This window comes from Sturnira hondurensis, unplaced genomic scaffold, assembly GCF_014824575.4.
Source record: "Sturnira hondurensis isolate 20B ecotype Veracruz unplaced genomic scaffold, ASM1482457v3 Scaffold0018310, whole genome shotgun sequence".
NCBI classification, from domain to species: Eukaryota; Metazoa; Chordata; class Mammalia; order Chiroptera; family Phyllostomidae; genus Sturnira; species Sturnira hondurensis.
In genome coordinates this window covers 144,800-159,426 of record NW_028090941.1, presented here as the reverse complement: position 1 = coordinate 159,426, position 14,627 = coordinate 144,800, and the positions used below count along the sequence as shown (strand labels likewise).

Sequence of the window (14,627 nt, the reverse complement as noted above, 5' to 3'; positions counted from 1 at the left end):
TTAGAGGGACCAGAGTGAAAACCACCATCTCCTCGTGGCAGTGTTGTGTGTGTGTGTGTGTGTGTGTGTGTGTGTGTGTAGAAGGTAAACCCAGCAGGCCCTAGAAGCCTATCTTACAAGGACCTGCTGGCAAGACATGCTCTCGGCCTGCATCTGGGAACCTGGGTTTCGGCAGTGTCCTGCCATTTGGCAGCTGGTGAGAGTGCAGCTGGCTGTGTCCGGCTTCTGGCTGCCGGGCCAGGCCAAGAGGTTTAGTCCAACACCCACTTTGCTTCTCTGAGTTTGAAATGTTGGTTCATGCCGGGCAGTGGGTGCCCGTGGAATCTGCTGCGCTAGTGGGCTAGCGCTGCCATCATGAGGGACAAGGGACCGAAATCTGTTTTCTCACTATTCTGGAGGCTTGAAGTCCAAGATCAAAGTGTCGGCAGGGCTGGCTTCTTCGGAGGCCTCTCTCCTGGGCGTCGAGACGACCTTCTCTCTCTGTCTTCGCAGGATCCTCCTTCTGTGCATGTCGATGTCCTAATTTCCTCTTCTTATCAGGACCCCAGTCCCGCTGAATTCCAGCCCACCCCAGTGGCCTCATTAACATGAATTACTTCTTGAAAGACCTTATCTCTAAATAGTCCCATCCTGAGGTAGGGGGGTTAGAACTGCAACGTGAATTTTGAGGGGACACAATTCAGCCCATAAGGCCCTCTGCCAAAAATACCTGGGTGCTGAGTGTCTGGTGGGCTTCTCCTGGCAGAAATCCTGCCCACAGGGTCTGCATGTTCATTGCTGGGTGAAAGTGTGCGCCCTCATGGGAGGCAGAGAGCATGGAGCATCTCACATAGATTCCTTTGCACCCCGCCTGCATCTTTTCCCCTCTGACCCAGCTGTGTATCCAGGTCTGTCATAAATCTCAGGCATGAGAGCAGTGGCATGCTGCGTGCATGGCCGTATACCGCCTGGGGAACCAGAGAAGCAACCCCGAGGCCTGGAGGGTAAGGAGGAGTCGGCCAGGTGGACCTGGCGCAGGGGGCGGCATGTACATTCAGCTGGGACCTCCAGAGCGGGGTGGCAGTCACCTAGCAATGCAGTTACCCAGTGACTGCAAATAAGGTGTTGAGCTGGAGAAGGGAAACCCAGGGCCGAGAGCTAAAATGACAAAGACAGTTTGTGTAGAGAATAAGTCGGACTGGACAGTCAAATACTGTTGCTGGTGAGGGTGTTGGAAATGGGACACACTGCAAGCTGGGTTGGCTGTGGGACCCTGGAGGGAGTCCCAGAGGACCCCTGCTTGTCTGAGGTCCAGAGAAGCGCCCTCCAGCCAGGTGCTACCAGGGAGGCTGGGTTGGTAACAGGGGAAGGGTCTGGCCGGAGGAAGGCATAGCCACCTCTCCCCTGGTGACACCCCTGTCTGGGAAAGGAGGAAGCGGCTGTGCAGTGTTGTGGGTTAACTGCTGGCGGGAATGTCTAGATGTCTTCAGGTTAGGAAGAATTCTCAGAATGACCTCAAAAGAGGCCCTAGGTCTTAGAGACTTCCCATCTGCCGGTTCCCCTGGCACCAACGGAGCGATAGATCAAGTGCAGCCTCATTCCTGGCTCTTGTCTGAATCACAACCTTTCGGTCCTGGTACATAGTTTGGTCACATCACAGAGACACCTTCTTTTCTGACCCTGAAACCTAATTCCCTGGGGTTTTAGTGACACTGCCATCCGTACACACTGTGAATGAAAAGAGATGGTACCTGAAGGAGAGAGCTTAGGAGGGACGCCAATGTATAAGTACCGGAGACAGTCTTAGGATAGGGGTCTGGCCCACCACGTTCAAGGTCATCCAACCTGTTCCCGTGAGGCACCTACTCTAAAGACACAAAGGGCTGCGGATCCGAGAGAAGCCCCAGTGCTTGTGGCAGGTGACTTCATGGGTGGGGGCAGCGGGTCTGTGTTAGCTCTGGTGTTAGCACAATAAGACCTGGGTCCTGGAGTGCCAGCCTGCGACATCATCAAGTCTGCCCCGCGTCTGTGCTCAGAGCCATCTTCCGAAGACCAGAAGCCACACCCATTGTCTCCATAGCCCCGGATGAGATTTTTATGTAGACTTGTCGGCTCAGAATGACAGCAGCTGGGGGCCTCTGTTTACACAAGGCCTTATAGCAGTATATTCTTATTTTTGTTGTCTTCTTAAACGTCTTTTTTAACTTTTAAATTCGTATTTATTATTCTCAATTACAGTCGACAAACAATATTCTATTAGTGTCAGGTGCTTAAGCTTCTCTCTGTGCACATTATTGTTTCAGCATGACACCGATTTTTATTAATATATAGTGATTACATTTTTCCAATTATATCCATAGCCCGGATCCTTAGAGTGAGTCCTTATCATTTCTAGCATCTCCCTAAGCTCCTCCTCAAAACTGTTTTTACAACTGTACCCAAATCTCCACATGTATATTCATTTCAGTGACTGTCTTGTTTTAATGATTTCCGTCTTCCACAGTTCTCCTTTGTGGGGGCCATGCAAGACTGTCCCCTCATCAGAGACTACATGAATTGTGCTCTGTCCCCTGCAGTTTGCTGACAGAAGCCAATCTGTCACTGAGGACTCTGAGGAGGAAGGGAAGTGACTGTAACATCCACACCCCTTTTCTTTTTAATTCTTCCTCCAGAGACATACCACCATTCTGCCCACCCACTCTGCTTTGTGACCCTGTGCTCCCCTTTCTCCTTCTCTATTTTAGTCTAATCACCAAGAAACTTCGTTCTCCTGGCTTAGCCCAGGTCTAGACTATGTTTCCTGTTCTTCACTTTTATTTTTTATTCTTAGACATCCCCTTTTACTCCTTTCTACATTTATTCAACCAAGAACCTATTTCACATCTATTTTTCATGTTCAAGGAACTTGTAAGGAATCCTAAACAAAGAAGCTTCTCCTGAGAGAGACCTGGATTACTGGGTGCTGCCAGGGGAAAATCTAACATTTCACATGTATGTGTGTGTGTGTGTGTCCACATGGTTGTGTGTCTTCCTCTATTCTTTTGCATGCAGTTTGGTCATGTTTACCTTTGTATTTCTTATATCGTGGTGAAATAAATACACACAATCAAAAACTCAGTTCACTTCAGGAATTGATTTTAAGGGTTGGTGTCACACTGGGCTCTTGGCTTGTCCTCCAAAACTCCCTGGTTACTGACATGGGAAGCTGGGTGAAGTCCATGTGTTTTCATCATGACTGGGAGGGGGACTGAGTTTGTGGGATATGGTGATGAGTCAAGTTTGACGCACTGATGGAGATACTGAGAGACATTATCCTGCAAGCAGTTGTATAAATTGTGCTGGAGCTCAGATCAGATACCTGGCTAGAATATGCCGTTCGAGTTATCAGAACATTGACTTTTGTTAAAGTGATGGACCTGGGTGAAATTGTTCGGGACAAGTGTATCGTACAATAAACGGATGGAATACTGAAGAAAACCATTGTTAAGGGAATAATAGAGAAATAGTAGTCTTCCATGAACATGGACAAGGAGAGAACCCAAATTAATATTAGGACAAATTATGAAAATTGTTCCAAACCTGAAAATCGGCTAAATCTTGTAGACATTTCTTTAGCATGTGTGAGGCCGATGAGGCGTGAGTTAGACATTGGAAGCCTCCATGAAGTCAGAGACTGGATCCCTCTAAGGGACAGTGCAGAATGAGAACTCTCCCGGTCCTAGGAAACAGGGGCTAAAAAAGCAGAGTAAAGTGGTGTCGAAAGCAGGCCAAGCTCAGGGTAAGGCTATCCCATCTCTGGGCCCTGATAGAACAGGGGCACAGGGGCTAGGTTCATGAAATTCTATGTAAGTATGAAGGGGGTCTCTCTACATCATCATCGTCCCCCAGGCTCCCGTGGGATAGTCGTCACTGACGATGACTTCTGGGAACTAAGATAATGTCACTGGGTGGCGGACTCATTTCACAGGGAGCAGTCTTTGGTCTTTTAACCTCCACTTACATCTCTGATTCAATTAGTATAATTCTAATTATATTGGAGATGTGATGAAAAGTGTAGTGGAAACCCAGTTTAGACCTAAAGAGCAGCAATTTCTGTTGTTTAGAAATGTCTGGAAAAGTCTTTTGAACGAAAGGGATGGCAGCCCCAGAAGCCTATGTGTGTAGCAGTGGAGATTCCCCCAGGAGAGAGCTTATCCCAAAGGAGGAGGCAGGGGGCTGGCAGGATGGACCAGCCCAGTAAGACGGCCATAGCTCTTGCAGGGATGAATGGATTCTAAACTGGGGCTTTGTTGCCAGGATTTGTATCCTGGATGATGTTCTCTGCATTCCCTGGTTCCACGTTGTAATTCCTATTTTAGTGATTGGTGAGGAATGTATGTGATTCAGTGAGACTTCATGCCCAAGTCTCTGTAAGACATTGGGGATCAAGGAATAGAACTGCGGTCTTGTCCCTCCCACAGAGAGAAGGAAAAGGAACAGGAAAAGCTTGAGCGAAAGGCTTCCTCTTATTCTTCCTGAATGGAGCCACCTACCAATTTGCAGGAAACCGTACCCAGAGTAATGGTGGAAGCTGCTGGGAAGAACAGTAGGGCCTGCTGGATTGTGGAGCTTGGGATAAAACAGTACAGAGCAGAAGCATCAGCAGGGACTGACAGGGAGTTTGGGGCCCATCAGGAAAAGAAAAGAATCCCAAGGTACAGTGGTACAGAAGAGAGGCAATAACATCCTTGTCAGGGTGACACATGGCATAGATAAACATGGGGCTGAAGTGGAGGAACAATAAACTCTACTGGGGCACATGATTTGTCTGATTTATATACCCGTGTGAAGACCCCTGCATTCTCCCCAGCCTGTATGGTGGTGGGGGGGGTGGGAATTTGCAGGGGACTTTGCAGGGGACTTAGATCCTGGACTAGTCGGAGGGGTGTATGAGAGCTGATGGAGAGAAGATTGGTTCACTGATGCACTTCACACTGTGAGTGCTTCCGTCAGGCACTCTCGAGTGGTCCCTGCTCTCATCAGCCTCAACGCTAATTAGTGTGAACTTCAAATAACAAACAATTGGGGGTCTTAGTTACCATGAGGACAGAGGTTCTGGCTGCCATACAGAACCTAACAGAGGAACTAACCAAACCAGTCGGGGGTTCAAGGACATTTTCCTGGGGGAAATAACTTCCCAACTGATAAGCACAAGAATTATTAGGTAGGTATCCAGGTAGAGAGGGAGAGGAAGGGTGCTCTAGGTAAAATGAACATTATAGGTGATGGCCCAGGAGTGAGTCAGCATGGGACAACCTTGGGGACAGGAGAGAGATGGACCCCCCTCAGGTGTAGAAAGAGGAAGTTCATGTTAGGGTGGTAGACAGGCATGCCAAGATCACATCAAGGAGGGTGCTTGTAAAGTAACATGAACTTGAGACTTTTGCTAGGTTCACGGAAGACCCTGATGGGTTTTAAGCTCAAGAGAGTAGTCTGTGGGTTGGGACAGGCAGCAAACTAGAGCGGAGGGTGACAACTTGAAAGGTGACAGATGACATTTGCTGAATCGTGGTATTATCAGTGAGGTTAGAAAAATTAGTGAAATTTGCAAGAAATGTAATGCTTAGAAATGCAGAGGGTGAGGACAACGCCACCTTAGCATTTGATTGGACAATAGGGCCCGTTGCTGAGATGAAAATGGGAGGTGCCAGATTTAGCAAACAACTTAGAACCCGCTCTTCCCCGGAAACAACACACCCAGGGATAGGACCTAGAATATGGGACAAAATTGTACTGAGTGATTGGGTTGGAATGGAGTGTTCAGCTTGGGCATCAGCGAAGGTCAATAAAGAGAGAGGATGGCAGGGTGTGTGAAATTGCTTTTCTAGGAAAGGAATTTCTTACCTCGGCGCTAGACCAAACACAGCTCTCTTGTCCTGCCTGAACTTTGACAAGCTCATTGGTACAGCAAGTGAGAGCAGGACAGGTTGCAGACCTGCAGACTGTCAGGCCAGAAGCTGGAGAGTGGGGGAGGGACTCCCCTGGGCACAGATGGTGGGGGAAGATTTTCCTCCTGGTGGGCGGGGCATCTGGGGGGAGGAGCCTCTGTGCTCTGTGGCTGCCCTTTTTGTGGGGAGAGCCCCTGGCCCTGCCATGCTGTGGATATACTGCTGGCACAAAGGTACAGAGAGGTCTGGCTGATGCTGGTCGACTCCAGGATCAGTGGGAAATTTTTCTTCTCTGTTCGAGACACCTCGTACCCATCAGGGACCTCTCCCCTTTCAGTGTGGCCCACATTAATCGAATAATAAATCAGCTTGAGCCCCAGTCCAGGGTCTTGTCGATACCAGTACATAGCCTCATGGCCCATATTCTGCGAACAAGCCACTGTCAACTTCTTTTTGGTCTCTGTGATGAGGTGTCTCGGAATCTGGGTCACTTGAGCTTCCAGGGGGCCTGTGAAGCAAGGAGACAGAGCTAGAGACAGCCGAGGAGGGCACCTGGTGCTGCTGTCGCTAGGAAGGGGCTCCAGCTAAGACTTGCAAGTTATGGCCAAGGGCTGCCCATGAGTTCTGAGACTCACCTGCTCCCAGGAGACAAAGCACCACACAGCCCAGGAGCCAGGGCCCCATTGCTGTGTCACACAGGTGTCTGCCAGCTCAGGGGGCTCCAGTTGGTTTCTGTAATGTCTCCACCTGGCCCTCATTTCCAAGAGAGAAAGAAGCCACTCCCCTTTTCTCAGGGGGGCAGGCGTTTAACTCCAGCAACCAGAACCCGCCAACGCAGGCTGGCGAGGCTTGTGGTCACTGTCATCGTCCCTGCTTGTGTCTAAGCGTTTGACAATGTCTTCTTTTCCACGTATGCTTGTCAAACTTNCACAGGTGTCTGCCAGCTCAGGGGGCTCCAGTTGGTTTCTGTAATGTCTCCACCTGGCCCTCATTTCCAAGAGAGAAAGAAGCCACTCCCCTTTTCTCAGGGGGGCAGGCGTTTAACTCCGGCAACCAGAACCCGCCAAGGCAGGCTGGCGAGGCTTGTGGTCACTGTCATCGTCCCTGCTTGTGTCTAAGCGTTTGACAATGTCTTCTTTTCCACGTATGCTTGTCAAACTTGGCAAACATCTCTGCATTTTGCCACTTTATAGTGAAAATTGGCACAGCATATTTGAGTATCACTTAGAAATGTGAAAACATGAAACTCACGCTATCATCAAAACTACAGGAGTCCTCACTTCTACTCTGCAGAAAAGCATTCCCTTTTCTACCTTTGTGGATAGCCACCGATGTGTCTGTTAGCCACTACTTTTACAAAGAGTCTCACTAGTAAAAACAGGCAAATCCATCCCTGGATTATTCGATTGGTCTGTCTCAGTTCAAAACCGTACCTGCAAGGCTCTCTCCTCGCCAGCAGACTGGTCATGGCCGCTGGCGGCTGCCTTCCTCAAGGTCAGGGGTTGCTGTCCCTCTCCTCCCTTTCCTCTTCTCTCTCCTTCTTTTGGTGACCTCACGTTTTCACGGCGCACACAGTTTCTCTGTGTGCTCTTCCCTACGGCTTTGCTCTGCTGCCTTCTCCAATGGAGGAGCCATTTCTCTGAAACTCCTGTAGAAGAACACAGGTTTTATCCCCTTAATTATATGGAAATCTTTTTTTCCATGGGTGATCCCAAGCCCCAGATGCCCACTGTAGAATTTTCACCACGTGTCAAATCCTGTTTTACTTACCCGCAAGACATCTTGGTTCTTAAGGAAGTCCCTCTGCCTTATGTTTTCCTACGCTACATGATTGACCTTTGAAAGACCTCATGAGAGGTATTTGTGTATTGGGGTTTCTTTCCATTGGTGACACAGTGTTCCTTTTTATCAAGCTCCCCCCTTCATCATTATCTGAAATGCAATGTTTATATTAAGGGATATGTTAGCGCCCTCTAGTGGAATAGTACTACCGAGGGCAGAATAACAGTCCCTAAAGGTGTCGAAGTCCTAATCCTCACAACCCGTAAATGATTAGATTGCAAGAGAAAATGAAGGTTGTGGATGCCGTTAAGGTTGTTGATCAGCTGCCCTTGAGTTTGGAAGAGGATCCCAGATCACCCAGTTGGGCCCAATCTAGTCCCACAGGTCCTCAAAGGTAGAGAACCCTTCCATGCCATGGGTAGAGGCAGACATGAACATGGAAGAAGGGACATAGAGATGGAACATTGCGCATGAGAGCGGGACCACTGCACTCCTTGGGTTTGCCACTTTTCTGCAGAGAGCATGGCCGGATTGATGAATGGCTGGTGCGGAGGGACTCAGCTCTCAGGCGTCCAGCTTTCCTTGGCCTTGTTCCCCATGCGTGTGGACGACAGAAATTCAAGTATGACCCCGATGACCCTAGCCCAGGTACAATCCCCTCTTTTTTGAGTGTCGGTAGAACCTATGTACATGATGAGCTATCATTCCTGAGATTATATTTTTTGGCGAGAGTGTTATTATCCAGATGGGTATATTCTAATCTCGCAAGCCCTTTAAAAGCTCATTGTCTCCAGCTGGGCACAGAGGTGGAGGTCAGGGAACTTGATGAAGCTTAAGAAGAGTTGAATGAGCATTCTCTCTTTGAAGATGGAGGGGCCAGGAAAGAGACTGTAAGGGACCAAGGGAAACGCCCAATGACAGCCAAGGATACAGGGGCTCTTTTCAAAATGAGGGGTTATTTTTTCTTCTCTTGATGAGAATCAAATTTCATCAAAATTTCCCCACACCTGTAACTAAAAACTGAAGTTTGCCTTAGAAAATATGCACATTGAGTTAATGCCCAGTGAAGTATCAGGAGCAGTGCCTTAGAGCGGACAAGACTGGGAAAAGAGAAGTAAGGAAGTTTAAGGTCAAGGCAGAGCTTCCGTGAAATCTTGTGTGGAATCTTCTCCTAACTGGGGTCAGGAGCCTTGAGGGCAGTGTTTCCTCCTCGGTTTAGGTCTATTTTGTGCAGCTAGGAGGCAGCTGTGCGTTGCTGTGGCATCACTGCTGGTACAGAGGTGCGCAGAGGCCTGGTGGGTGCCGGCCAACTCCAGGGTCAGGGGAAAACACTTCAATTCTCTTCAAGAGATGCCATACCCCCTGGAGACCTCTTTTGCAATAGTCCTGGTACCAGGTGAGTAAGTAGATCAGCTGTAGCCCGGATCCTGGGTCTTGGTGGTGCCAGTACATGGCGAAATGATTCATACTCTGTGAACACAATAGAGTTCTTTCCTTTTTTGTCCCTGAAACCCTATGTCTTGGGAACTGCATGACTACAGCATCCCGGAGGCTTATGGGGAATGGAAGGTGGGGAAGGATGATTAAAGAAAGATAGTGCCTGGGGCGGGGACACGGATGCTACAGTTCTGAAGAAATGTTTTGCTGTTGGAGCCTGGTAAGCCAGTGACAGGGTCCCTCACCTGCATCCAGGAATCACCTACTCGGACAAGACAAAGGAAGACACAGCCGAGGAACCTGCTACCCATGTAGCAGCAGGTGAAAAGCCCTCTGGGACTTTGATGGATGTGGTCTCTGACTGTGATGGATGTGGTCTCTGACACCAATGCCTGTCTGTCGTCGTAGGCAGGTAAATGAACTGTGTTGTGTCTCAGTTTTACTGCCTGTAGTTTGTGCTAATACAAGGACAAACCTTATACAGTTGCTGTGAGGGTTAAATAAGTTAATATATTGGTGGTTATAACAGTGCCTAATACACAGCAATCACTCACTAAGGTTTAACGTTCAAAGTGGCTAACTAGTAGTACTGCTCCTAAAATTGTTGTTTATTATGGAGTCTAACTTTTGTGCTAGGGATGGTGTTAGCCATTCCACATACATTCTCTTGACTAAATAATACCTCTGGGAGCCACAGATTATTGAGTTCATTTTATAGATTAGGAAATTATATTTAGAGCAGGTAAGTAGCTTGGCAAGACTAAAATGTGACCAGATAAGTCTAATTCATATTCTAGTGAACATTTGAATAGTGACTAGTACCATGGTGAGCCGATGGAACCAAGGAAGACTCTGCCTGGAGTTACTCTCTGAAGCCTCAAAACAGAGGTCTCCCCTGTGAGCCCACACTCACCTCTTCTCAGCAGATACAGGGCCCCTGAACTGATGGCTGCACTTTTGTCCCTTGCCTGCAAGTTGCATGGTCAGGGTTGAGTCCCGTGCAGGTAGGGACCGATGCCTCTAAGATGTGGCATGTTCCTGTAAGAAGAAACATCAATCTGTGGAACAGCTTCCCAGTGGCCAGGGAAGTCTCCAGAGAACCAGGGCTGAATGAAGACAGGGGAGTTGGTGGAGGGTTTGCTTTGGAATGACAGTTTCTGTCTCATGGAGATTTAGTTAAAACTCCAGTGATTTAGAGGTAGAGTGCTGAAAGCGATTGGAGGCATGGAATGAGGACCTGAGGCTGTGGGAAGAGGGATCGGGTTTGGAATTCTGAGAAGTAACTGGCTGTATGTGAGGAAGGAACCACTGACCAGAGACAGGCAGCATTGGGATAAAGCCACGGGAACCTATTCCTGCGCCCCGGCTGGCAAAGGCTGTCCTGCAGGTGGCCATAGGCAACTGTCGGGTCATATCACGCTCATATTGAAGGAAAGTGTTGTGCAAGCTCCAGTTGGGCACTGTAAATAGACACAGGGCAGGAATCAGCACTGACTATGGGTCCAGCATCTGCCAGCTCAGGAGCGACTGACCCAGGGAAAGCTTTTTGCTCAGAGTGATGCTCAGACCACAGTGGAACCTCAGGCTGGGGAATCTTGGAATATTCACAGTGACTTCTGTAGCTGAGAGGATGATGCAGGTGGAACGTCCTCACTTTTGTGACTATGCTTTTTGTGCAGGCTGTGGGTGCTGGGCAGCACTGTGTTGGCTGCAGGCACAGAGGTACCCAGATGGCTGAGGGGGCTGGTCTGCAAGAGTATTAGAGGAAAATGTTCCTTTCTCATTCTGGAGATGGTGGACTCAGAGGGGCAGTTCTTTCTCTGTGTTATTAACGTTATATCAATATTGGGTCAGTGGCTCGAGAATAGACATGAGGAGGTAAAGCACAGCATAGGTAAAAAAGTCAGGAATGAGGTAATAACTACGTGTGGGCCTCGGTGGGTAGTAGAAATACTGGGAGGGCCATGCTGTGAAACTTCTGTGCTGTACACCTGAAACTGATACAAAATAATAGTGAATGTAAACTGTAATTGGAAAACATTAAGGTCTACAAATGAAAGGAGAGATACAGAGGGTCAGTGGCATGAGAGAGAGGTTCAGTCCAGCCTGTGGAGGGAGAGTGATCCTGTGGCTGGGATGCTGCCCCAAGGTGGCCCCCGGCTCAGACTGAGCCTCACTCAGCAGCAACTACTCAGAGCTCTAAGGGCCCACATCCCTCAAGGCTTCCTAGCCTTGTGTGCCTTCTGAGCAAGTGACTTGCCCATGTGCCTGTCTTTCTGTGTAGACAGCAGGTGGCCAGGAACTGCTGTGTGAGTATCTGCTGGCACAGAAGTAAATAGCTGTCTGGTTGGGGCTGGCAGTCTTCACAGAGAGGGGGAACTTGGCTTTCTCAGTTCTAGAGACACTGTAGCCATCGGGGATGTCCCCTCTGTAAATGTTTTTGACATCGGAGGAGTAATAGATCATCCGTAACCCCAGTCCTGGGTCTTGTCGGTACCAGTACATGCAGTCATGATTCATATTCTGAGAACATTTCAGAGTGATGCTGTGTCCTGTCTTGGCGATCTTATTCCTTGGGGACTGGGTAACACCAGCATCCATGGACCCTGGGGGGAAACCACACAGAAACTGAAGAAAGAGCCAAGGAACGGTCCTCCACTGCAGCCTCAAGGGAGAAGAGCCAGCCAGGACCCAGGAGATGGAAGGCAGGGGTTGTCCACCTGTTTCCCAACTCACCTGTTCCCAGGAGACAAAAGGCCACACAGCAGAGGAGCAGGGAGCCCATGGCAGGGAGGGGCAGGGCAGAGATGTTTCCACCTCTGAGTGTTGGGGTATCATGGCAGGGAAGTAGGACATTGTAAGTGTTCTGTGAGTGATGTCATGGGCCCTCAGGACTTCCTAGGCCTCAGAGGAGGGTACAGGCACGCCTCCTGTCCCTGCTCACTCAAAGGTCCAACCTCAGTCCTTCTTTATTGCTCAAGCAGGTGGCACCTGGTTCTGACCCTATGTCCTATGTCAATGAAGGCTGACACTCTTACTCTCTTCTCTTCCCTTCCTGTGGCTTTCTTGCCTTCTCTCTATCAGAGAGCAGCCTCTCCAGAAGCATCATTCTCCCAGGTGAATAGGCTTTCAGGACAATTCAACAACTGATGAAAGAGAAAGAATTTAGTCTCATTGGAGGGTTGTGACACTAACATCTCTCTTCTTTCTGCATTTGTTCATTTTTTTTCTAATTCAGATTAAGGTAATTTATGCAATTTGAATATAGTCACATAAAGATTGAAAGGTTTTTCTTTTTTTTTTTTTAAGATTTTCTTCATTTATTTTTTGGAAAGGGAATGGTTGGAAAAAGAGGGAGAGAAACATCCATGTGTGGTTGCCTCCTGGGTGCCCACTACCAGGGACCTGGCCCGCAACCCAGGCCTGTGCCCTGACCAGTACTGGAACCAGGGACTCTTTGGTGCACAGGCTGGCGCTCATTCCAAAGCCACTCCAGCCAGGGCAAGGACTCATATTTTTCCTTACCCTTCACATCCAACGTAGGCTGAGATTTTGTTCACTTATCTTAACTCAAGTCTCTACTTTCTTACAAAACATTAAATTGCAACTGTGGTGCCAGCTATGAAAATGAGGACTGCAGAGCTTAGACAGGCTATAATAGCAGGCTTTGGCCTCATTAGGAAGTTGGAAAAGGAAGTGATGGTCCATGGGCCAACCTGCAGGCTGACCTAGAAGGAGCTCTGCAAGCTGAGAGAGAGCATTCAACAGGACGGTCCAGTGAGCAGAGTGGCTCCACCAGCCAGGGGGCAGGAGAGCACATGGCAAGGATTCAGTGAGGCAGCCCATTTGGATAACACCCATGAAGGGCTGCAAGCAGTACCTGACTTTCACTGAGTTCCCAGAAAATGTGGTAATGACCCAAGTTTCTCAGTCTTAATTCTCACTATCTTGGCACCCAGATTTCCCCAAATTTCTCAATTTAGACTCCATTCATCTTTTTTGTCTGCGCCATCAATCATGCCAGAGCAGAAAATTCAGACTGGCAGTTCTTTCCAATACACGTTGTGTTTACAGTGGCTGAACATGTAGGGATGCTACTGAGAAAAGAGCATCCAAACCAAGTGCTGTCCTCTTTCTTCTCTGTTCCTCGTTGTGTCTCAGCATAAGCCTTTGGCTTTGATTCCGAGTCTCAGAGATTAATCTTAGGAGTCCCTTTCCCTGTCATGGCTCCCTGTCATGCCCTAAGTCACAAGGGTTAACAGTTGACATTCCATAAAACTCTTGCTCACATCCTGCTCGTCTGGGGTTTTAGATTTGGACTATTATAGCTGCACTAGGTGGGGGTCATCTCTTCAATCTTTATGTATGTTATTTTATTATTGTTCAATACTCTGTTATTGTTCAATTGCAGTTGTCTGCATTTTCCCTGCACCACTTCCCCCCACCCCAGCCTATCCCATCTATCTTTCTTACTTCCACCCTCCCCCTTGATTTTTTCCACCTTTCCTTTGTAGTAGCTCCTGAAAAGCATTCCCCCCAGTGACCCCTTCTCCCTCCCCTCTATTGTTAGATTTTTCTTAATTTCAATGTCTCTAGTCATATTTTGTTTGATTTTTTCTTTCTTTTTTTTTGAAATAGTTTATGTATTTATCTTTAGAAGGCAAAGGAAGGAGAGAGGTAGGGATATAACTATGTATAGTTGCCTCTCGTATGTCCCCTGCTGGGTACTGGCCAGTAACCCAGGTATGTGCCCTAACTGGGAATGGAACCCTGATCCTTTGGTTCACAGGCCCATGCTCAATCCACTGATCTATACCAGCCACGGCTTAGTTTGCTATTTTCTTTTGTTGATTACATACCAGTTAAAGGTGAGATCATATAATATTTGTCCCTCACTGCCTAGCTTATTTCACTTAGCATAATGCTGTCCAGTTCCATCCATGTTGTTGTAAAGGGTAGGAGCTCCTTCTTTCTTTCTGCTGTGTAGTATTCCATTGCATACATGTACCATGGTTTTTTGATCCATTCATTTACTGATGGGCACTTATGTTGCTTCCAGCACTTGGCTATTGTACATTGTACTGGTATGAACGCTGCAGTTCTTTTGGATTAGTGTTTCAGGATTCTTAGGGTATAATTCCAGTAGTGGAATTCCTAACTCAAAAGTCAGTTGCATTTTTAGCTTTCTGAAGATATATATTTTATACATGATTCCCCTATGTTCCTGCTCACCCTTGCTTTCTCATGTGTCCTAAAGGAATATAGCATCATGGCCTGCCGAACCCTGAAACAGTTTTGTCCCACCAGGGGCTCCTTTAAGGCAAAGGTCATCACTGAAGTCATTAATGAAAGCTGGACTTAAGGTCACAGAAAGTGTTGAGGAAGGAAAATGAATAAATAAAATGATACTGACCCCTGCTGGAAAAAATACAAAATGGGTAAATAGACACTGAAGAGATTTGGGAAGATTCTTTCTGATGAATTTAAAAAGACAGGAAGGAG

At 47.9% G+C, this 14,627-nt stretch overlaps 2 gene segments (V, D, J or C); both read right to left on the bottom strand.

Moving 5' to 3' along the window:
- Window positions 1–5,914: 5,914 nt before the first annotated feature.
- On the bottom strand, window positions 5,915–6,634 carry LOC119002875 (T cell receptor beta variable 27-like). The segment is given in 2 exon segments: window positions 5,915–6,414; window positions 6,542–6,634. Coding segments are annotated over 2 exon segments (549 nt in total).
- Window positions 6,635–11,351: 4,717 nt separating this feature from the next.
- Window positions 11,352–12,005, bottom strand: LOC119002874 (T cell receptor beta variable 24-1-like). The segment is given in 2 exon segments: window positions 11,352–11,731; window positions 11,862–12,005. Coding segments are annotated over 2 exon segments (429 nt in total).
- Window positions 12,006–14,627: the final 2,622 nt, after the last annotated feature.